Source organism: Vigna umbellata, chromosome 1 (assembly GCF_029865625.1).
Source record: "Vigna umbellata cultivar VRB3 chromosome 1, Vumbellata_1.0, whole genome shotgun sequence".
Classification (NCBI taxonomy): Eukaryota; Viridiplantae; Streptophyta; class Magnoliopsida; order Fabales; family Fabaceae; genus Vigna; species Vigna umbellata.
The window spans coordinates 91,392,937-91,418,485 of NC_142165.1; the positions used below are offsets into that span (position 1 = coordinate 91,392,937).

General features: G+C 33.2%; 3 protein-coding genes across 10 annotated transcripts; 2 read left to right on the forward strand and 1 right to left on the reverse strand.

Annotated features, from left to right (window-relative positions):
• The first annotated feature begins 37 nt into the window (after positions 1-37).
• On the forward strand, positions 38-3,326 carry LOC124831654 (Phototropic-responsive NPH3 family protein). The gene is made up of 4 exons (XM_047305717.2): positions 38-272; positions 379-448; positions 1,833-2,321; positions 2,432-3,326. Exons 1-4 carry the CDS (start codon positions 136-138, stop codon positions 3,104-3,106), a joined length of 1,371 nt encoding a protein of 456 aa, XP_047161673.1. The 5' UTR covers positions 38-135; the 3' UTR covers positions 3,107-3,326.
• An 8,012-nt stretch (positions 3,327-11,338) lies between these two features.
• On the forward strand, positions 11,339-15,675 carry APK4 (adenosine-5'-phosphosulfate (APS) kinase 4). 8 transcript variants are annotated; one of them, XM_047305718.2, is made up of 7 exons: positions 11,342-11,790; positions 12,609-12,749; positions 13,931-14,080; positions 14,157-14,275; positions 14,408-14,492; positions 14,656-14,702; positions 15,227-15,675. In XM_047305718.2, the coding sequence occupies exons 1-7, from the start codon at positions 11,511-11,513 to the stop codon at positions 15,323-15,325; spliced, it is 921 nt and encodes a 306-aa protein (XP_047161674.2). In that variant the 5' UTR covers positions 11,342-11,510; the 3' UTR covers positions 15,326-15,675. The 8 variants fall into 8 exon arrangements, with proteins under 8 accessions (XP_087960874.1, XP_047161674.2, XP_047161676.1 ...); XM_047305720.2 differs by having other exon boundaries at positions 11,344-11,790; positions 12,626-12,749; XM_088104750.1 differs by lacking the exon at positions 11,342-11,790 and adding an exon at positions 12,210-12,308.
• Positions 15,676-21,454: 5,779 nt separating this feature from the next.
• LOC124831656 (uncharacterized) lies at positions 21,455-23,851 on the reverse strand. The gene is made up of 4 exons (XM_047305724.2): positions 23,550-23,851; positions 22,960-23,107; positions 21,908-21,978; positions 21,455-21,807 (listed from the first exon to the last, which is right to left on the reverse strand). The coding sequence occupies exons 1-4, from the start codon at positions 23,748-23,750 to the stop codon at positions 21,586-21,588; spliced, it is 642 nt and encodes a 213-aa protein (XP_047161680.1). The 5' UTR covers positions 23,751-23,851; the 3' UTR covers positions 21,455-21,585.
• Positions 23,852-25,549: the final 1,698 nt, after the last annotated feature.

Here is a 25,549-nt window from a genome sequence, read left to right on the forward strand (position 1 = left end):
AAACAATTAAAATACCAAATATTTATTCATAACAACTTCAACATGTAGTTTCTTACTAATCATAATAAAAGCACTGAGAAATCTTTTCAAAACTCTGTCCTTCTGTGGATAGTGCGAGAAGCGAGGGAGAAAGAGATGAGGGCGTTGAATCAATTAGGGGCAGTTGAGACCATCTACGAGGAAGAATGCGAGTTTTCTTCAACCTCTTCTCGTTCCCTTTCGCCATCATTTTCTTCTTCTCCTGCGTCTCTTCACTCCAGAGTAAAGGCCTGGTACCAAATCCTTCACTCCATTATTCATCTCTTTCGCTGTCATATCACTCCACTATGGTCTCCGATTATCTTTACTTTCTCATTTTAATATTCAAAATTCATCCAGGTCCCAGAAAATCGGCCGTGAAACAGATGTATTGATTCGTGTTCAAGGAACGTGTTTTCGTCTGCACAAGGTTGGTTGATTTACCAGTGATTTTCTGCTTCATTTTATGCTCTTCAACCCTGTTTTTCTCTATGGCTTGCGTGTGGTTACAGTGATGGTTTTTTAGGAAAACAATTTCTTTACCAACTTCATTCTTTAGTAATACACAGTCATACCCGCATCCAATTACTCTCATAATAAGAAATTAACATTAACCTTATCTAGCAAAATGTTTGGCTCAATTTGTAGTTTTCATACTTGCGATTACTAGAGTTAAAGAAAAGTTAAAACGCAAACCTGGTTATTGGTAGTGGCAATAGAACAAATTAGGATGAATGATAACAATGTTGGATGGTCATCGGAATAGGATAATAACCTATGAACAGGGTATATGAATCTACTTCCAGCTAGCGATAGAGCGTTAAGAACTACTTTATTTTTTTCAGCATTTCAGGTCAAAATGTTGTTTACACGCCTACATCAATTGTCAATTCTACACATGGACATCAGCCCCAGCGCTTTGAAAAGTTCTACAACACTAACGATACTTTAATAATATTTTCTTTAATCAATGTCATTTTTGATATAAAATTACTGCACGATCAATAATAATAATAATTATAAACATTAATATAAATCAATCACAGAATAACACATGTTAAAATATTATAAAAAAAATATTGTTAAAATATCATTATCTTAAATATAATTATAATGTTTAATCACCTATTTTGTATAAAAGTGTTTCACAATCTTATATAGAAATATAAATGTGAGTGACTAGAATAATTTGTCAATATTATTATTATTATAAGAAGATTGTAAGTGAACTATACATACATATATAAATAAAAAAGATTTCAAAAACACCAGTTTCCTATTAAAACACAGCATTAAGTTATTTTCCTATACCTAAAACCTAGAGGAGCCAAGCAAGTTATTTTCCTAAAAATCCCACTCAATTGAGGTTACAGGAACAGCTAGAGTTAGCAGCATATTTACATAATTCTCAACCAAGCTTATTGACGATACTGTCAATTGCTGTCAAGTCTCAACCCCATGAACATTTTAAAAGTCAAAAGTGAATCATACTATGTGTAGTATTCCATCTATTATAAATTTATTTTTGTGATTAAGCAATGTTGTGATCATTAGTTGAGTGGAAAGTAATAACATAAGAATCCATTTCATGTATGCTGTGGGAAGCTTCAGTGACGCCCTGTTTTGTCTTGACATGACCCTTTTAGATCAGTGATTGCTTTGCTTTTCATGGCGCGGCTTTTAAATCCTAACAAGTAGGGACATTCCTTTAATTTAATTATTGCCAATTACATAGAAACAAGCGCTGTACTTTTTTGCGCTGATAATGAAACGATGGACACTCATGATGTTCTCCGTTTTTACTTTTTCCCCAGGACCGTCTGGTTTCGCAAAGTTCATACCTAAAACGCCATTTAACGGAAACTTCGGACCTCACTATCTCTCCCCCGTTACACATAACGGCCGAGACCTTCGCCGCTGTAGCCGAATTCTGTTACAACGTCACAGTACAGATAACGCCGGCCAACGTGGCCGTCGTCAGAACGGCGTCGGAGATACTGGGAATGACGGCAGCAGACGGCCTGAGCCACATTGCCGATACGTGCTTCTGCGAAGTCGTTTGCACCAACCCAGACCAGGCATTAACGGTTCTCCGTTCGTGCATACCGATACTTCCCGAGGCTGAAACGACGGCGACTCTCGTTAGCAGATGCATTGAAGCGCTTGTTTCAGTTCACGGCATCACTCGTTTAAATGAGGTGAACGAAATTCAGCCGCGAGATTTCCAAATTGTGGCTGAATCATTCGGTAGAAGGTACGAGAACCACGACGTCCTCTATAAGATGGTTGATTGGTATCTTCAGGTACGACACGTGTCTCGTTTTATTGGATCAAAGTTTTTTTTTATCAGCAAGAAAAAAGTTATAAAGTTATATATATACTGATCTTAAAGGCATATATGGTATTTGTGAAGGAAAACAAGTTTGCGAAAGTAACGGAGGATGAGAGAAATGGAATATGCAGTTGCATAGATTGCACGAAGCTCTCGAGTGTTGCCCTGGTAGAGTGTGTTCAAAACCCTAGAATGCCGTTGAGATTGGTGATGCGAGCGGTGCTGGTAGAACATCTCAACACTCGCCACTCCATCGCCATAGCAAGCTCTCAAGTTCAACGTCATCAGCTCCGGTTCGAGAGTAATGAGGGACGACAACGACGACGTTCCATGACGCTGGGGGACTTCCTACGTCGCGACGCGGCGCTGCGACAAACGGAACGACTGAAGAAGGTGATGGATTCCACGAATGCGCGCATAGGAAGTCTGGAAGAAGAGGTGAGGTGCATGAACAGAGTGTTGAGAGAATGTGACGGAAAGGTAGGGGAAGAAGGGAGAGGTGTGTTGGGGTCAGAGCGTTCGGCGAGTTTCCATTTTGTGCCAACTGAGAATGGTAGAGTGAAGAAGGGAGAACGATGGTCAAGATCGTCTTCGAGGATTGAGTTTGACGGGAGAATGGAGGAACGTCAGGGGAAGAGGTCTTCTTTCTCTGTTGATGTTGGGAGCGTGACTCCGAAGATGAACGGGACTTTCCGGCAGAGGTTGATGATTGGACTCAGGAATGCGTTTCGGGTGCAAAACTCAGCGTCAACTTGACTCGAGAAACAAGCCACGCTCCTTATTACGTATACACAAGTTTGTTTTGGAATTGAAGATCGTTGTGGTTGTGGTACATTGTTGACAATTGTAACCTAACATCTCGACTATGGTGGAAGAGAGCATCAACGTTGCACCTTGTTTTGCTTATTTTTTATTTTTCGCTTCTAAAATAAACATAAATTTGAAAAATTTATATAAAATTCATTCCAACCTTAAATTTGTTAGTATAATGTTTCATCTCATTCATGTTAAATTTTGTGATTGCAAAATGCTTTTTCTATAATATCATGTATACCAAAAAAGGAGTAATTCACTTAAGCAATGTTTTGATGAGGTATATGTTTTAATGAAAAATATTGATACTATAGTCCAAAACATTATATTCCGTACGGATCGGATATTAAAAGAAGAATAAAATATGACGTTAAAGGAAGAGGGAAACTCAAGAAATCACAAGCAATGAAGATAAAGGGAGCTTTGAAACAGATAACATGTTTGAATGTTCTAACAGCTGGAATTTTAACATTTAGTCCAGAACAATACCTAATTTTATCTATCTTTAAGCAATTCAAGCATATATTTATATGGTGTGGTATTATTTTGACATCATCAAATAAAATACAATTACTTAACAACTTAATATATTACTATTTTAATCATATTTGTTTTATTTTTTAATCTAAAATTCTTACACATTATTATATTATTATTGTAAAGTGGAAGTAATATATATATTATTAATATATATATATATATATATATATATATATATATATATTAATAATACCTTATATATACACAGTAGTAATGTATTTCAAAAAATTTAATAATGTGTACCAAATTTTAGTAAACAAAAATACCTTTTATATCATGGATTATAAGTTTTAAGATTAATAATATTTTAATAATTTTCATTATCAAAACAAAAAAAATAAACCTTTCAAACTCTTATTCACTTCTCTCATTCCTCTTAACCATTTTTCTTTCATCTTTCTCTTAGATATTATGGTTTTTCTCCCTCTCTCTCTCCCTCCATCTCCTTCCTTGCATCTTTACGCCTAACTTCTATTCATCCATCTTCCACTCTTCTTCCTCATCAAACCCCCAGTCAACGTTGCACCCACAGAAGCCTCTCGAACGGAGTTATCCCAGCCTCGGGGAAAACTGTCTTCAACGCGTACTGGGTCAGAATCATTCCCACAAACTTATTGTTCTCCAATGATAGAGACGAAAGTCTCGGCATCAATGCCGGGAACAACGGTAGAAACTCCCCAAGCTCGTTGTTGCTCAGTTCAACCGCTATAACTCTGCTTTGCATTTCCAAAGCTGTTAACTTTTTGGCAAGTATACCAAATCGTTTTAAGTAATATAGTGAGTAAGTAAAAGTATCGTCTCCCAAGGGACTTGTGCAACACATGACAATTCATCCTTTTATAACTCAATTAGATGTCAAAATGCACAAAACAACACAAGAAACTATTTTTTGGTATTTTTATCAAACAGTTGGTGTGCAAGGAATTATATTTAAAAGAAACTTCGTTGGAATTGGGTTTCATGAATCGTGAATATAAAACTCTGTTCAATATTTCATTACTTCATTCAAACATTCACATCAAGGAACACTAGTCCTAATCCCTTAGCAATTAGTTCTAAATTAATATATTAAAATGATAATACCTTAGTCAATTTAATATACAATTTGCATTAAGTCCGATGTTAAGAATGATCAAGTTATTGAGTCTATCCCTAGATCTCAAATCACTTAAGTGCTCTATCTACGTTCATGTTAAAAGTTAGTTTCCAGTAATCAAAGACATTCAGATAACATTATATTTTCATACAATGATAATAAATTCAAGAAAGAGCATATGAACGAACAACGATATTGAACAGGAAAATTGCATCACAGTGAGTTCATTACATCCAATCCCAAAGAAAGAGAAATTTAACTAATCCTAGTAATCTAAAACGTACACATTTGAAGCAATCCCTTGCAACAATGATGTCTTGATGCCTTGAAGTAGTCTCCGGAAGTTCCTGAGATGTTTTCGTTTCTTTCTTTAGTCCGGAACTTCTGTCCGAAGAAGATGTTTTTGTCGCTCTGTCACGTTTTTTAAAGCCACTTAAATTCATTAATTCGCTCAGCGCACATGTACTGGTGCGCTATGCAAATTTTCTTAACTGCTACGCTTTAACTGATGTTATTCGCTCAGCGCACAGGTACTGGTGCGCTATGCGAATTTTCTTCTTCTGACAGTGCGAATTTTGGCTTTCGCTTTGCGAAAATTGGTTGACAGAGTCTAAATAATACACCATTTCCTGTACAATATTTTACATAACAATCTACTACCTATTACAACTTTTCAATGAGGAACAACATGAATAATTACAAGATTGAGCTCATTTATAAGTATAAAAACAACTCTTTTTCACACTTATCAAAAGCGTAAGGTGCTTGGCAGTCAAATCCACTATTTCCAAGTAGTTCAATTTCCACACTAATCGGCTTAATAATTACAAATTTTCAACTATCAAACGACTAATAACTATGATTATGCAACTTCCAAAATTTGCTGCTATACATCCCAAAGAAAAATGCATCTGTTTAGAAATGTGCCCAATTAGAATATTGTTTCTATGAAATCAAAGAGTCGAATGGGTAATCACTGGAGTTATAAACCAAACTGATAGAGAAACTCAATTGCAGGAGAAAAAACTATACTATCTTTTGAAAATATTAAACTTTGAATTACAGTATTAATTGAATTTTTAAAATCTAAATTATTTATGAAGTACCTAAATTATTTATGAGTTACATCCACTTTCGCCTTCTTAACCTGGACCGCCGGAACTGGGCTATCAGTGCTTTTAATTATAAGACATTTTGCTCTTCTTTGGGCAAAGTAAAAAGTTAGTAAAGATGGTTTGATGTGTGGCTGCGACGTTGATAGGGTTTTGATGAGCAAGAAGAGTAGAAGATGGAGGGAGGGAAGCCAGGCGTGAAGATGTAAGGAAGGAGACGGAGTGAGAGAAAGGAAGAAAAGTTAGAAAAAAATTGACTGAGCGTAGAAAAAAAAATGACTAGCACCACTAGTGCAGTCAGAGGTTATGGCACCGGTTATTCTAGCCTATAGACACCGGTTATTGACCCGAAGCATATCTAGACGAGGTTAAAGATCTGCACTTTTATGCCTCGACTGTGAACCGAGGCAAAACAATATACGATTAGAACTCGGTTCAAAGGGAACCGAGGGATTATTCTCTTCCTGGTTTCCCATCAGGCCGCCGTCGTCTTTCTCCCGCTGTCAACCTCTTCCTGGTTTCCCATCAGGCCGCCGTCGTTTTCTCCTGCTGTCAAACACCACACATCGCCAAACACCACACGCCGCCAAACACCACTGTATTTCTCACAGAGCACCCGTCGCCAAACACCACCATCTCCCTCTTCTCTTCCTTCTTCCTCAACTAATAATGTTACCCTCACATCCACCACCACAACAACTACTCCTACCACCACCACCACTACTCCTACATCGAAAAATCAAAACCTCAGGTGCCCGCGATGCGATTCATCCAACACCAAGTTCTGCTACTACAACAACTACAACCTCACTCAGCCCCGCCACTTTTGCAAGATGTGCCACCGCTACTGGACCAAAGGTGGCGCTCTCCGCAACGTTCCCATCGATGGCGGCTACCGATAAAACAAAAATATCAGCGTGGCGAACTCAGTGGCAAAGACAGCCTCAACCAAGATGAAAGTCGTTGCATCTGGAGCGGATCTGTAGTGGATCTGGAGCAGATCTGGACAAAGCTGGTGACGACAGGGAGCTCGACGACGAGGCAGTGGTTGACCACGTGACGGCGAGGCAGCAACGGGGAGGCCGCGGCGGTGTGGGAGCAGCAGCGGGGAGGCGCGAGCAGTGGTTGGATGGCAGCGGGAGAGAAGAATTTCTTCGATGGCAGCAGAGAGAAGAGCGGGTAGACGAACGGGAGCTCGACGACGAGGCAGTGGTTGACCACGCGAAGGAGACGCAGCAACGAGGAGGCCGCAGCGGTGAGGAAGCAGCAGCGGGGAGGCGCGAGCAGTGGTTGGATGGCAGTCGCGAGAGAAGAATTTCTTCGATGGCAGCAGAGAGAAGAGAAGCACAGATAAGAGAAGAGCAGGTAGGTAGGGTAAATTGACTCTGTTGTTTCTTTAACCGAAGTAATTTACTTTTACTGCCTCGGTTCTTCCTACATCCGGTGCCTATACGCAGATTATACGCTCCGGGCAGTTTTTAACCGATTTAATATGTTTATTATGCCTCGGTTCCTGTTGAACCGAGGCCTATAAGTTCGCACAAATTGCAATTCTGCCACCGCATTTATATTTGCTTCGGGTATGTCCAAATCGAGACCTAGTAGGCGTGTTAGAAAGCCTTTTTTTACTAGTGCACATACACTTAGTCACCTCAGTTGATTTTTAAAAGAGGTACAAAGTTCGAAAGAGAGAAAAAAAAATAAAATCGCTTGCTAAAATCATATTTAACCCAAATATTAAAACTAGTAATTGTTAATACATGACATGTATTAACATCGTTAACAATTTAAAAAAAATAATTAAAACACTTCTTCAAAAATTAGAAAGCAATTAGAAAATTTTAATATACACTACTTTACCACACCACATATGCTGTCCCGAAGACTCAACAAAATGAATTTCAGTTATAGGCATCATTTATGCACTTTTATCAAATCATCATAATTTGTTCTGAACCTTGGTTTTTCCATGAACCATCTTTTTCAACCACCACATATCTACTAAAAGTACATCTTTCAAAGAAAAAAAACATGAGAAACAGGTTTCATGTTATATCTCATTTTCTTTTTTACAATATTACTTAACTTTGTTTTTTTTTTTCTTTATCATCTATATTAATAATTTTTCTTTTTATGTATATATTTTATTTTTAATTTTACTTTTTAAGTAATGATCTTTTTAAATTAAAATAATATCATTTTACTAATTTTATTTTGTAAGCATTTTTTTTAATTGTTTTTTATTTGCCTATTTTTATTTTTTTAAAACTAAAATAATTATTTATAATAAAAAATCATTTACAACATACATAAAAATCATCTAAAATAAATTTTTAAAAATTATTTATAATACCTTATTTTAATAGAATAATACTATTAAAATAAAACATAAATTATTTAATACGCTTAATTAATCAAATGATCTCCACTTTAGTTAAAATCTCTCAAGTTGATCTTGTTTCTAAAAATAATTTTAATTGTGTTTTTAAAGAAATATTTCAATTAAATCATTTTTTAAGGCATGTCACAAGCTTTTATAATTTTTATTTTTTTTATAAAATTTTTGTTATGTGTCAAATCCCTACTATCTGTATCTTGATTTTAGTTTAGTTCCAAAATTAAATTATATATATATATATATATATATATATATATATATATATTAAATTAAAACCAATATAATAACATTTCACACTATACTAATAGAAAATGGATTTCATTTTTTTCATTAAATTTCGAAATCGTTAATTTCTTTTTGCTAATCAGATTTCAATTGATAGAATCCTTAATCAAATTACAAAAAAAAAAAAAGTCTTTAAAGAAATTTCAAAATCTAGAAAATATTTTACCAAATTTCGAAATTAGGAGAAATCCTTAATCGGATTTTAAATTCAATGCTGACTGAAATTTATTTTCCTTCAACTTTCAAAATCCGATCAATACTTTTGCTAACCGAATTTAAAAATCCATATATATTAAATATATTAAAAGTAAATATAAATGGTTAGAGTTGATTGTGAAAATGACTTTGAAATAAATGATCAGTAAATATAATTGATGCTTATCTAATTAATTTAATATTATATATATTTGGTAGAGACATATGTGACATCACAAAAGTTTGGAGGTGCAGGAAGCAAAACGTTGGATGCATGAAGAAAGAAAGCCCCGACTCTTTTTCTTATACTACTACTATTCATTAGTTTTGTTTTTTCATTTTTCATCCATCCATTACTTATTTTTCTTATAGTATTTATTAGATTTGTTTTTTCATTTTTCATCCATCTATTACTTCTTTTTTTCTTCTTTCCTCGAGTGTAAAAAAATAGTGAGAGTACAATGGTTGATTAGAAGGTTAGCAATCTTTTATACAAAATCAGTTTTTTCCTCAGCTGAGATCTCATGCAAGAAATATAAGTGAGAGAATGACTCATTTAATAATCCATTCGGCATGGTGAAAGAAAAAGCATCACAAATAAAATAAACCCTTATAGTAGTTTTAAATGCATTATGATGATTCATCTTGGGCACTTTACAACTCTTGTAGAAAATAAATCTATGCCAATCCGCCTTCACTTTAACATAGAAATCAACACTCATATTATAGAGACATAAAAGTTTTATTTTTAATTTATACCCTTCAACACACTATCTCAGTAATGCACAATTAATAATCCTGATCCTCCTAGATTATCAAGATGTATCACACAAACATGTAAAGTAAAAAGAAAATTCTGTGTGCTAGGCTTTTTGAATGGATGAATTGGTCTAAAATACATTATTTTAAAGATAAGCAGCGTTTTAGATAAAAAGAAAACTAGTTGAGTACACGAGTCCCATTAAAGTTACATCCAATCATTTTATATGATTTGGCGATCAACAAATAGACAACACACGAAATAATTGGTGTGCACTGCTCAGAATGAATGGCGCGATTTGAACATAAGAGAAAGAGAAAACGTGATCCACGCCACACGATCACTGCCACCCTCATTGCTTTGGTGAGGCACACCACATTACCTCCTCAAAAGAATCTTTACCAACAATATTTTTTTCAAAAGTTTTCCAAAAAAAGTTGCTTTAACTTTCACTATAATGTTTTCTGGGTTAAATATATGATACTTTTCTCGCCAATCAAATTTCTTTTAACCGTTTTTGAAAAATCATTAGTCTCTCATATGAAGAAAAATACATCATCAGTGTTTCTCGTATTAAAATGTTCATGTACAAAGTTAGATTTTCAAAGATGCTATCTTTGTTTCCGAGCTTTGTTTTTTTTATGCACGGTGGTTTATTGAACTTAATATTTTTTAAATATTATAAATATTTAAGTTTTTATTCATTTAAAAAGGAAAATAAACAATGAAATATAGTTTAACCGACGATACTATATTACTGTTTATGCAAGCTTTATTATTTTATACCTGCTCCCTGTATTAGGTATCTTACAATAATTATAAACTTTTATCAATTTTCTAATTTAAGGAAAAGAAATTAGTATATAATTTAATTAATGAAACATTATCACATCACTGCTTAGGGTATTGAATAATTGTTTGGGTAGCTACCGATCAGATGATTAACTGTTAGAAAGACGTATGAATTGATTACCACTAAAATCAGATGGTTACATAATATGATCCATCGTTCATTGTTTAATTAATTATAATGTTGAACAATTCAAGATAAAGTATAATTATCACTAATTAAACTGTTGTTAATCAAGAATCTATTTTAAAATCTATAAATATAGATTTAAAATAAAATAAATAAGTAATTTATTAATATTTGAACTCTCAACCATGAAACAGATGTCAAAATATATATCTTTTGAAAGTATCATTTGAGAAGTGAAAATAATTTTTGAAACTCTTAAACTATTTTCTAAAATTAGACATTGACATCCACCCTACAAACTAAAAGATTATTATAGAAGTACCTCCAATCTCAATTATAAACCGCAAGGAAATTGATGTACTCAAATAAAGAAATGTTTTTACCACTTTCACATTATCTAATTATATAATTAAAAAATCCTTTAATTAAATGAAATATTAATTTTAATGAATGTTTGAGGTTCTTGATACGAAATTTCAACAAATAGCAGGTTACAATTCTTTTCTAAAAGTAGCGGCGCTGGATATAAAAAAAAAAAAAAAACCTTGTATAATACGCTTCACTACCATTTCTGCATGTGTTTTTATACTACTTTCGATAAAATTTTTTTATTTCTTAACAAGTGACCTCGTAATAAAACTAAATATGTTTATTAATGTAACCACTACTTAATTATATTTTTTTGTATTTGATTTTTCTTGTTTTCTTTTTTATATTTAATTTGTTAAATAAGTAAAGGTTATAAAATCAGAGTGAATTCATTTAATTGGAAGTGGGATATAGACATTATATGATTATGTTTGGGAATATTTGTTATTTGTCCGCCACTGCTTTCATTTTGCTATCACTAACAGTTAAATGCCAAATCAAATCTTCACTGAGCTTCCTATGTAAATTACAAACATTAGCCATAACGGAAAACGGTTACGGAGACAATCGGTTTTATTATTTTCGCCGCCTCATTCTTCTCTCTCCGCCGCAGATGATCACCGCGAAAGCACCGCCACCGCCGTGTACCTCCGGCTTCTTCCGAAAAATCGAAAGCGGGCAGTCGCCGGCGGTGGAGACGCTAGGGTTGGCCAAGCTCCGAGGAATCAATGTCGGCGGATTGTACCGAAGTCGCAGAAGCTTCGTCGCCCACGCGAGATCGAAGCCGATTAAGGCGAAGCAGAACACAGGTGCTTCTTTGATCGATGACTGGTTCAAGCCAATTCAGGCAAAGGAGGATTCGGACACGGAGGAACGTGCTACTGCATTTCCTGGTACTGCGATTTTCGTTTTCTGTTCACTATCAAGATCTGGTGTCAGGAATTAATGTCTTTTTCTGAAATGCAAACTATAAGAGTCTTTTTGTGGATAAATTTCAACGAGGTTCTTTATACCGTGCGGAGAGGAATTTAGACAAATTCGGAATCTTAATTTTTTTTTAATTTTAAAAGTTATAAATAAAAATGCGTCTGTTTCAATTGGTCACGCGCATTCAAATTCAACCAAATACTTATTAGAAAAGACGGCGAGGTAAGAAATTCGTGTTGAACCATTTAAAAATTGTACAGCTCAGCTACGTGGGTCATAATCATAATTCAGTGGCGTGTAGCAGAGCAAGCAACTTTTTTCATCTATACTATGCCGAACATTCAATATAAATTGATGCGTTTGTTTCTCCCGGAAATAAAACGAACAGATTCTTGTTGAGTGGCTCTTGAAAGCTGAAAAAGCCTACTAGGCTACTTTTCTGGTAAGCATCTTCGTCGTGCTCATAAATAATAGAAAAAAAAAGGTAATTTTTACTTTTTTTGCTTTTATTCGTGTTCATCTTTTGAGGCTTGAACTGTTCTTTCTAAGCCTTCTAGAGGTTAAGAGAAACAGACGATTTCTTTGTTGAATTTTGGTTGAGTGGAACTGGAAGTCTCGTTGACTTTGTTGAATTATTATGAGGATTGAATATTGATGCATACACATGGGTAGTTGACTTTCCCCCATTCATTTATTGTCTCCCTTTGAAGCGAATGAATATGTGATTCTTCAGGGAATTAGGGCTCAAATTGTTTCAGAGTTAACCAGTCTATTATCTAACTAGGTAAAAATCTCCCCCAGATGTCAAATGTTGGTAACTCAACAAACATTTTGTGGCATGACTGTCCAATTCAGAAACAAGATAGACAGCAGCTACTTCAGCAAAAAGGCTGCGTTATATGGCTAACGGGCCTCAGTGGATCAGGTTTGTGGCATTTTAGATAGTTCTTGTATCTGAAAGTCTGATTAGTTCATTTAATCTAGTAAAGAACATGGTTTGTGCACTGAGCAAGAATACAGTATACACTTCGTTTCCACCTATTTTAAATGCCTCTTGGATTCCAATTCTGTTGGTGATTTGGTTTGTAGCTCTGGGTGTGCTTCATGTGATTTTGATATATGTTGTCTAATGTCATACATTCAATGATTGTAGAAACAGTGAGCATTCGTGTTGGTATGTGCTCCGTTTTTTGTTACTGTTAATGTTGTTATATACGTGACCCTTCAAATGTTGCAGTGTCATCTTTCTCGGACTCATTTATTTAATCTATTTGTAACTACTATTGATGATTTTTTACATGACTCTTGAAATCACAGATGTCAAGAAAAGAACATATTAATTACTCTTCAATTTTTCTAGAATATAATAATTTAGGATTGTAAACACAGTGCTCAACTGATCTTGGCATGGGCTAATATACACCCATAATAGACGCTTACAATCACCCAACACGTAGTTCTACTATTTTGGCATTGAAAATTGCCATGGCAAGTTACGGTGTTGAAATCTCCACAGTGCAAATTACTGATTTTTAGTTGCCAATCTTACAACCAAGGTCTACCAATTTTGTCTTCAATGAATCCCAGCTTTAGTTCAACACTTGTTCATGTGAAATAAAAGTTGAACTTGTTCTAGCCTTAGATCGGCTACTCAGTCAGTGAGTGTTTGCCCATCTGTGCAGCAAATAATTTAAGTATAATGTAATACATGATTATGCTTACTGTGATTCTCCTCGATTTGTTAAACATAATGTATAATGTATGAGTATTTTGGTTTTATTTTTTAATTTATTCTCTTGGTGATCTTATATATATATATATATATATATATATATATATATATATATATATATATATATATATATATATATAATTCATGCAAGTTAAACAAATCTTGAAAATGTGTAACATGTAGCATGGCGTTGGCTGAAATACTTCATGTCTGTTTTCATTTAATTCTGCAGATGAATGAGATGAAAGCTCATGTACTGATTTTCTACATATATTAGGATATACCATTATTTTCATTGTCCTAGAATGTAGATTCGTTTTCCCGCTCGCATTCTGTTCCAGTCTTCCAGACTTGTTAATCATTATTAATTGCAGGAAAAAGCACTATTGCATGTGCTCTGAGCAGAAGCTTGCACTCCAGAGGGAAATTGTCATACATCCTTGATGGTGACAATATTCGGCATGGTCTAAACCATGATCTTAGTTTTAGAGCAGAAGATCGGTCAGAAAACATTCGAAGGATTGGTGAGTTTTTCTAGATTCCTCTATATCTTCCAGTAAGATTGTCTATTTCTATTAATAATCAGACATAATTTTTCAGGTGAGGTGGCAAAACTCTTTGCAGATGCTGGTGTTATTTGCATCACTAGTTTAATATCACCGTACCAAAAGGATAGAGATGCATGTAGAGCACTACTTCCGAAAGGAGATTTTATTGAGGTAATATTAATATTCTTATTAGTCATCCAAATAATAGACGTAGCTTGGCCTATGCTAATAGTATTTTGTACAATTATAGAACAAGAAATGTTCTTCTTAAATCATCGCTAAGGCAAAGCTTACACGTTGCAGGTTTTCATAGACGTTCCACTACAGGTATGTGAAGCTAGGGATCCAAAGGGGCTCTACAAGCTTGCTCGAGCTGGAAAGATCAAAGGTTATCTTGACAAATTTTCACTGTAATGTTGGATCCGTTATCCAACTACATTATCATCATCAGTTCTGTTACATATAGCATGTTTATTTTTATTTTTTGTAATCAGTATTGTGGGGTATCTCTTCTCGTGACGGGACTGAATTTTTTATTTGGTACGATGCAGGTTTCACTGGTATAGATGATCCTTATGAACCACCGTGTAGTTGTGAGGTGTGTACTTGTCGCTACTTTTGCGTTGGCATTTTTAAACGTGTTTTTTGAACAACAATATCTGTTACTGATCACTCAGTAAAATCAACGATTGAGTTACCATCGGCATCAACCGTACATTTTGTTAACGAATAACAGAGTCGCAATTAACTAGTAAAAACAGTGTAAAAACTTTTAAATTTCAATTAACTACTAAATAGCAAATACTATCCCTATTATAATTGAAAATTTTAGTTCTCTTTGTTGGGGATCCAACTTGGAAGGGAAAAACTGTTGTCTTCTGAACAGGGATGTCTAATCTTTTTTCATTTTTGTAATATCTTTTTATTTGCTTTCTCTGAACATAGATTGGATAGGTAGATCATAAGTTTACTAATTTACTCTATAAGCCAGATTTAGCCTCACGCTTTTCCTTTTGAAACTTTTCTCCTGAACTTTAATTTCTGGGATTCTCAATATTTGTTTTTCATTTATTAGTTCCGGTTTTCATATTCATTTCAAAAGACCGGGCCTTCATCTTGCAGATAGTACTACAACAGAAAGGAAGTGGCTGTAAGTCTCCCAGTGATATGGCTGAAATTGTGATATCCTACTTGGAGGAGAATGGATACCTGCGGGCATGACTTCATTTTAAAGGTTTTCTTTGTTGATTGCTTTAAAGGGGCCTTTCTTGTAACCTATAGTTATATTGTGTGTAATATAATTTTTGGCGCATAAAAACTTGTTCCTTCCTTGGTCCTAGCCAATCTCTACATGACAGTTTTAAATTAAAATGATGTCATGTGGAAATTGGTTGGGACAATGGTGTTCCCAATAAGTTCTCCTTTCCAGCAGTAAGGAAATCATCGTTTCCTGCAAATCTGCTTCAGGACAAAATAAGAAAAGGTAGAGAACCATGGGGAAGGACGAAGGAGTTACCGCCGCCGATTGGTATATCACCTAGGAACAAAGCATTTATTGTATTTGTTTTGCATCTTTCGCCCAATAATTGGTTGTCGTGGAATGTATAGAGAGCGTGAAAATCTGTCATCCCAAGAATTGCGCAAGAGTAATTGGTAACACTGGGAGTGCTCGTTGCCGACATTTCTGTATCAGGCACAGCTAGGGATATACATTTTTAGATACCGTGAAGTGACCCGTTAAAAATAATTCTTCAATTTCAATGAACGTTAGCAGATTTTAGCAATTTACGAATTGTCAGTTTAGAAAGACGTGTGTTTCAATTTACAAGTAAAGGGTTATACCTGGGAAAGTTTAAAACTATCAATTCAAGGTTTACGTAGTGTAGGGGAAGCTCACTTTTAAGAAACGTAAATTCTTAAGAATACCAGGTTTAGGGTACTTATGAATTGGTGAAGAGGGGTACTAATGGTTCGGTGAACCTTGTTGCTTTTCGGTAATGAAGTTTGAACAAGCAGGAAGTAACCTTTGGCCAGAAAATGCAAAATCAGCGTTCCGAGGGAAAATAGGCTTGGAAAAAATAAAAGAGTGGATCAGGGTTTATGGGTAATGGATGTTTGGCCGAGAGCAACCTGTTGAACGATCTGAACAGGAGAAATCCACATTATATTATATTACAAACAATCTGAGCTTTGTTGAAGATTAGAATCGCAATTAGCCAAACTAATAGTGATGGGTATCCGGGGGAGCTAATGTAGGAGTATTCAGAATTTGACAAAAAATGTGAATGAATAAAAAGAGAAAAATACATTTATTGGATAGATGAGAATGGATACATCAGAAAGAGGCAAATGCAAATACCATGTCACTTCGTCTATGACTATGACTAGTGCGGATAGACAAGATGCAGAAGACCAATGTCATGGTTACGGACACCGCAGCAGAGGCCACAGCGTCAAAAATGTAGGACCATCGGCGTTCTTGCAGTTCCCACAGCGTTTTGACGAAGTCTCCAACACGGCCTACCAGCATTGCCAGCAAATGTGGCATCTTTGAAGAACGATATTGCGATGGTGAAGAGAGTTGGGAAATTTTGGCTATGTTGGTTAGGGAACTTGGTAGCAGCAAATAAAGAGACGACGGTTGCTTCCGCGATGTTTCCTATGTTTTATCTTATTCAATGAATTTTTCTATTTGGAAAGCAGCGACAGGACAAAGTGGGACAGCACTTGTGCAGTTACCCCCATCGCGTAAGTGAAACATGCAAACTGGAATTAACAAGCAAAGCAAAGCAAAGCAAAGCAGAAGACTAAAGTTTAATCCTTGTGTCTGCTTCACTCTCTTCATATTCTTCTAACTCTCATTTAATCATTAATAATTCATTTTTTAATGTAGTCATGTTAAAAATCAGGTTAGTTAACATGCAATAATACCTTTGACTCAAGGTAAAAAATATTATTAAAAGCTTCCATCGCTAGTTCGTTTATTCTCTACTCAAATAAATGTTTTGTACTTTTTTCTCGCTCTCTCTCCATAAGAGATCAAATAAATAATTAATGAAATATAGAAAACTACAGCCACAATGTAATAATTAACTCAGTTTAGACTTAAATAATATAGCAATAGAGAAATTGAAACTCGTAATTATTATACTATTGGTTCTAAAACATCTTGTTGAAGATAACACTAGCAGTAATTTTTAAAATTCTTCCTTTTTGCCGCGTTTAAACCTATTTCTTAGTAACTTTTATTCTAATTTACATGACAGAAAAATAAGCGTATTTATATTTATTAATGATCCGTGATGTATGATTCATTTACTTTTAATTTTACTTTCTCCCTCCATATCTTTATTTGAGGAGATTTTTATTAACCGTTTTCTTGATAATCATTTAAATTTATTGTTGCAATAATAAAAATATTTATTGTTTACTTAAATAAGGCATGACAACTTACTATTTACACGCAATATTTCATGGCTTCAATCCATATTCTTGGCTAGAACAAATATATTATTAATAGAGACTATTGAAAAAATTACATTTATTATATTTGTCTTTGCAAATTAACAAATTAGATCTAAGAATTGTAAATATTTATGTCTATGTATGACGATGCGGATTATTCTTCCCGCCAGCATTTGGCCAATAAAATATTGGTTGGAGTGAATCAATCTAGACAAAAATTGGAACTAGTTTTATCGTTTAGCTGCATGGTTTGCAGATCTGCACGTGCAAAATGCATAAAGAAACAAAAAAAAAAACTACTTACAGTTGTTTTAGCAGTAATTTTATTTTAATATTTTATATCTTTTATATAAACTATGAGTTTATAATTGAAATAAATTAAATAAACATAATATTAACAACTACAAATAAATATGTTAAAGTTAAATATTTCATAAACAAAAAAAAAACATAAAAATTTATCATCTAAATTACTAAGAATTAATTAACCATCTTATCTTGACTTCAAAGCATCATTATTGTTTTTCTATTTCAATAACCTTGTAAGTCACTTTTTCATAATTATAATATTTTTTATTATCATCTGCATACATTTCAACAATGACCATTAATGAATTTAAAATAAAAATAGGTCTTGTTAAAAGGATTTTACTACTCTCAAATAACATAGGCTTCTAAGTAGAAATACAAATAATTCTTTACAAATTTCCTGGCAAGAAATGAAATACTTGTTAAGAGTTGAAAACCAATACTAAATGCAAGCAAAAGAGTTGGGCTTACGAGTTCAAGCATAAAATAAAAGAATTATGAAATAGAAGAAAATAACATATGATTAACTAGTTTATGAATTAAAATGTAATGAAAATTTTTGTTGTTCGTTATGCTGGCTTGTCTATCTTATCTCATCATTTATCTGCATAGATTACAAGTTATGTGAAGCAAGCCTATTAAATAAGTTAATTAAAATACTCAATTCATGTTGTACTTTTTTTCATCCAACACACATAGTCCAACCCCACATTGTCATCCATATGTATCCATTTATACTAGTGTTATGATTAAATCATCTTCTCACATATGTATTATAAGAAGTGATCAAATGTTTTTCTAAATAATTGCTATCTTTGTTTAAAGTGTCAAGTAATTTTTAACCTAAAGCTATCAATCCTTTTATTATAAATGGTTTAAGAAAACCTTTTGTATATCTCGTTCATTTGAACTAAATATATATGAAGTGTATAATCCATAAAAATATTTTGATGATAATAAAGAAAATTGAAATTTAGGAAAACCTAATTAATTCTATTTGAGCAAATCTTTATTGTTTTGGATCTTTAAGTTTCTTTTGATGCTTAATGTGATCTTAAAAAAAAGACTCTACTACACAATCATAAGAATAAGTTTTTATTTTGTGTATCGTTTGTTGAATAATGTACAACATAAAAGCAAAGTTATTTTGTGTATCGTTCATTGAAATGCTTATACACTTAAAATGAATTCTTTAAGGATTACTTTTTATCATATAGGTTAATAACATCAAATAAATACATAAATATAGGTATCACTAGATAGTTTTTCTTGTTGTAGTTATAACCGTTACACTTTAGTTTTGTTTCAGTTTTTTCAGTTACACATAATTTTATATAAACTCTGTTCTGTGTACGTTTTCTTTACTTCAATACAATTAGATTTTTTACACAATCTGAAAATTAAGATGAATTACATTAGAAATGTATATATAGGAAAGTCGTTGTACACAGTTCTGTCTGAGATCTATAATAATATCGAAATTACATTAAAGATGTAATTGCACCCATACCAAAGTGAGAGACGTTTTATTAAAAATTATTAGAAATTTACCTTTAAAAACCCACCACTTCGCATCTCTTACACTCTACAAAATTTGTTTAAGAATTTTCCACAACTTTGTTACAATTACGTGGCCTCACTGGGAGAGTATCAAAGAAAGATTTTGAAAAATAAGACAAAAATCACAAGATAAATCTTAATGGAGGAAACAAGAAACATAGAACATGAAATAGAAGCAAGCATGTAATAAACTAAAAGTGAAAATAAAAGTGAGAACATTAGATACCTAAAAATGAGTTCCAGACCATTTTAATTTTGTCCAATTCTTTTTTTTTTTATATTTTTATTAAATTTGTTCAACAATAAAAAAAACACGATATATATATATATATATATATATATATATATATATATATATATATATATATATATATATATATATATATATATATATATATATATATATATATATATTGTTGTAAGTCTCATATCGATTAAAGATAAGGTCAAATGGGTGCAAATCTCATCTTACAAGCCAATTTTGTGGGATTGAATTAAGCTTAAATTCCACTTCTTAACTTGATATCAGAGTTATGGTTAGAATTTATCCTAGCGATATTTGTTGTTTGTTGAGTATGTTATTCCATCCACTATTGGACTGTTATCAGTCCATCCATTAATGTTTAGTCTCACGCTCGAGATGATGTCTATAACTCGGCGTGAAATGATGTGTTGAAAGTCTCATATCGACTAGAGATAAGATAAGACCAATTTATAATATATAAGTGAGTGCAAACCTCACATTATAAACCGATTTTGTGAGATTGAGTTAAACTTAAAATTCACTTCTTAAATGATATCAAAGCCTTAGTTAGAGCCTATCACACACATTATACCGAGTATATATATTTTTCTCACAAAGTCTTATAATCTTTGTAAACAACACATTTGTTTAGCATTTGAGTCGGCCCAGCTTGTTAAAAATTTCCACTCAGCTCAATAGACTGGGACGCACAACGTGTGTGACAATCTAATTATAAGAATTGTTGTTTAGTGTTAAAGACATTGAACATAAGTTTTACTACAAATTAAAGCATTATAAAACCCTGGTGTGCTTTTCTTTTCTCTTTCTTTACCTTTCACGTGTGTATGATCTCTCTTCAAAATGTTTATAGAAATGTTATATCTATTTGTAAAATGCTTATTTTACAATTCTCTGCATATAACTTTCGTTTACAGTGTTCTTCTTTATGGCTTCTAAAGTTATTTCTTGGTCATTTTATAAACATATCTTCTGAAGATGATTAAGGCCAGAGTTATAAACATTTAGAGGACTGCTACAGACAACCTATGATTCTGTTTTAGTTATTCTCATCAATGCCAATCTTTTACTTTATAAAACAGCTCTCCCTGTCAAAAACTAATATTATCATTAACAAGTGTCGATAACATACAAATGTTATGATCATTTTATCAATATTGCTGTTATTAAAGTTGGCATTGCAAAAACCAATTACCGGTTGTTTGGCATACCATCTAGTCGCCATTTTCATATGAAAATGGTATCATATAGAAATATACATATTTAGTCACCTATGATCGGTTTCAGGTTCACATAATTATGGATTTTGAAGCAAATACTACTGATGTTAAATTTAGAACTTGTTAACTTGTTAATTAATGCTGATCTGAAACTGAACTAGTAAGTATGAATAAATACACAAAATATCAAAATAATGTAAAGTGTGATATCCACCAAGTACCCTTTTTTTTCGTGGTGAACACATCCAACAAATGTTTTTTTGTGGCCAAAACATCCAACAAGTATAAGTACTCTCATTCGACTTTCGAAATTCTAATCAAAGGACCCAAAAACACTCCCAAGCCCAACAATGGGTGTCCCCACGGAGTGCTGAACAAATCCGCGAGTCAATCACTCACTCTAAAAGAAGAAATAAATATTTTATGTGGCTTGATCTTATCCAAGAAAAGGTGCCTTGGTCCTCATACCCAGCAACTGTTTTACATTTTTGGAAATTTGAATGTGGATTTGTGAATGGAGTTGCAACAGTATAGTGCAAAAGAAGAAAGAAAAACGTTTTAAGCCTAAATTATAATTCATTAGTATACAACAAGCTAAACTAACAAATAAACAAAGGTTTATACAAAAAATAGCATCAAAGTTAAGAGCATGGAAAGAAAAAAAGTCAGCGTTGAGTTTTAACCTGCATCTCCTTGGCCATAGAAGGTAGCCACCTCTCTCCCCTAATCTTTTTCAAATTTTCAACTCTTTCCTCTTCTCTCTTTGCTTTAGCTTTTGCTGCTGCATCTTTAGCTTCTAGTCTAGCTAATGACTTCTTGCATGAATCGTTTGCTGCAGCTAATATATCTATCCCATTCACAGCGACAGATCTAATCCGTTTCCTAAACTGCTAAGGTAGCAGATAGCCGTTAAGAAAATAACCAAATACACACACAAAAAGGAAACAATATATACAAGGATATTTTAGGATTAATTAACTATTAGACCTTCTTTGATTTCTCATCAATATCCTCTCCGGGAAGTATTCTAGGCCGTTTCCTTAGTGGTTGGGGTTCGTCTGCAGCAATATAATGTAAAAGCCTAAGCCACACATACAAATGCAATTTGGTAATATTTCAAGATTAATCACTAAGCTAACAATTTTGTAACCCTTTTGTGCAATATTTTTATCAATAGTATACTATTTTGAATTTCAATCAGTAAACTCATTGAACGGATGTGAGTGTCAAATAAAAATCAGTCTTGCAAGCCACCTCATAGCAAGACGTGAAATTGAATTCGACTTTTCAAGGTTTGTGTTTAGTTACTCAAACCAGTTGTTCACTACTTTACTCAACTTCAATGGTTTTCTATAAACATGTGCTAGTATGAATCTGAATTTCTTCATACTTCATAATTACATGGTCCATGTGATAAGCTGGACCAGTAATTCTGGTTCAGTTGGCGAACTGAGCAAGACCAATGTTCCATAAGTCATAGCAAAGGCCCCAAGCATGCTGCTCTATGGCTAGTGACTAGCGCACAATGACTGACAATTTCTCAGTGGTTAACGACCTAACAAATGGATTATTGCAATGCAGCATCACACAGCATTATATCACAAAGCAGTGCTAAAAATAACTCTAATCTTCTGCATTCTCTGATGTCAACAAAACATTGCAGAGTGGAAAAAAAGATGCATGGCATGCTGATCTGGGCTCCACTTTCTTAACGACTGACGCTGGGTGCGTGTGCACTATTCTGAAAAAGTAGTACTTTTTGTTAACAGCAAGCTACCAGCACCAGCACCAGAAGCTGCTTTTATCTAATGCAGCTTTTTTCATGTTTCAGAGAAGTTCTCAATTTTTCATATGCAAGTCAAGAACAATGGTGACTAGTGACCTACTGCCACCAACACTACCTCATAAAGCCAACCTACCATAGCATAGTAAAAGCCAACAAAACTACCCAAAATCTAAAATCAACCCTTTATAGGCATAACAATCAATTGCAACAGATATCTTAACTTAAGCCAAGGTGGTACCACATACTTGCTTACCTAAGTGATCAAACACTATTCCTGGCTTAGCATATTTAAACAATCGAATGCCGCATTCATTGATTTTGGGATCATCATTCTCGACAGGGACAGGTTTTCTCACTATCTCTATTGTATTTTCCAATATATCATTCAGAAGCTTTTGCGCCTGTCAAGAACATCCACAGTATATATATCCACATATCATCAAAACGAAACACCAGAAAAGAAAGGGGACAATGGTACACTATGTAACCAGAGTTAGATAGCAAAAGTCCAAGAAAGAGTTGTAAAGTTATAATGAAAAATGATGAACAATAATTTGGACGAGCTTTTTTTTTTAAAAAAAAAAAAAAGATACTGCAACTGCAAGCAACTATGCAGACCACATGTTCAGAAATTGAAACACCCATGAAACTATTTGTAACCCCATTTGAAAAAAGATGCCAACTTAGTAAACAATTCCACACTTTCTGTTATGGTCATGTGTTCATCAGAGTAAAGGGAAAATTCCATTTTTTTATTAATTTTTAAAAACATTAACTGGCAACTTCAATATTCTCATACCCAACTAACCTATTAACAGAAAATTGAGAAATTGAAAGGGAAACCTTGAGTTGATAGTGCTTAAGCTGTTGTGTTTTGGGTTTGCTGTAATCGTCGACGTCGTCATTTGGGTGACCATGTTTGGTGGTGGAAGAGACGTAAGTGGTGGTTTGGGCAATGGAATGGATAGCTTCTCTCCAAGCGGCGTCACCGTCTTCTTCGCCACTGCTGCTGCAATAAACGTTGGTGGGTTCTCCTTCTGCCATGGTTCGCTTTCAGGTTTCGACGTTTCGTTCAACACAGAACGCCATCATCGCTTCAGTAAGCATGGTCTCCACAACATAATTGGGCTTTCACGTGGCTATGGATTGTTAGGCCCAGTTTGGAATAAAAAAATTAGATTTTTTTCAAGAAATTAGCTTTTGAAAACAACTTTTCTGACTCAATTCAAATCCTAATAGAACTAAAATTAAATTTCGGTAAAGTTCGTTTTTTTTTTAAAAAAAATACTCTCAATTTGCCTGGCTCGTGCCATTGAATCAGCCTTCACCTTTTGAACTAATTTCAGGTTAAATTATCAAATTTATCTTTATCTCTTAAATCGAATTCAATTTCATACTTTTAAGAAGTTCAATTTAGCTTTTTTATATTTTTTCAAAATATTAAAATAATTCTTCTGTCGGCTTAAAATCAATTCCAGTACTAATTTAAAATATTAACGGTTAAAAGGCATTGCAAAATAATATTTTTTCTTTGAATATTTTACTATACATAATGATAAATTTTAATTACCACTCTAATTAAAACATAAAAAATAAAAAAAGTTAAAATATATTTTCCTCTTCTGCCATGTGTCGTAGCTTATTGACCGCGATGGAAGATAAAAGGTGGATATAATCAACATTTCTAATGATTGAATTGCAAAACTTCTTGACATAGTTGAAAGGCGAAGAAAATGCAACCATTGGTCTCCAAAGCAATAGTTTATTAATTTTAACTACTACAATTAACAGTTATACAATATTGTCAGAAGAAAATAAGTTAGGGAAGAATGTATGAATTTTAAGGAACATAAGAGATTAAAAAAAAGTTATATTAAGAAAAGAGAATATAAATATAAAAGACATTTATTTTGATAGAACTAAATGTTTGGATTTGGATTAAATATAAAATTGATAATGTTAATTTTTTTTATTCAAACCATATCTTTTATCTAATTCAATGCATTTATTCAGTCACTTATAAAAGATAACTAAAACTATAGGTAAAAAACTAAGTAGTAACTAAAAATTGTTATTAGTAAGCACAAAATACAAGTCTGAAATTATGTTTTGTCCCTTTTCCAATATAACCTTAGTTATGCAAGAAATCATGGATAATATTTTATCCCATATAACTCTTAACATGTTTAGAGGCAATCTAGATGAATCAACAAGATTACATACAAAACAAAGGCGTAGCAGCAAATTATGTGAGGGACCCAACATCAAATTGTGGATATGCTATAGTAACTAATAACAATTCCCAACTTTTTGTCTTAAATCTAGAAAGATTGATTACACATTGAATTTTATAGTGGAACCAAGTAAATTTTGAAATGTTTTTTTTTATGATGAGCTCATATTGGCAAAAAGTCTCTATTATAATTACTAAATGGAGAGATGCAACATTTTGTTATGGTTGGATGAATGGTGTTTGCAATAAAAATAATGTTTTCATAAACACGAGTATATCATGTCTTTGTAATAAGAAAGTAAATAAATTCACTAATAATTACAAAAATTACTTTCAAACAAACTAAACTTTCAAAGAATATGAATACATACACATTACGTTATAGTGTCCACATTTCCTTCATGATCACATACAAGTCACTAAATTACAAGATTTAATATTTACAATCGATTAACACCTGATAAATAATTATAATAAACCTAGTTGCTCAATCAAAAACTTATTTAAAAACGAATCAAGTTTCACATCACTATGTACAGAATTAAGTTGAGTTGCATTTAAATTCAAATTTAATTAATAAAAAATATATTAAAACTATTATTATTCGTAC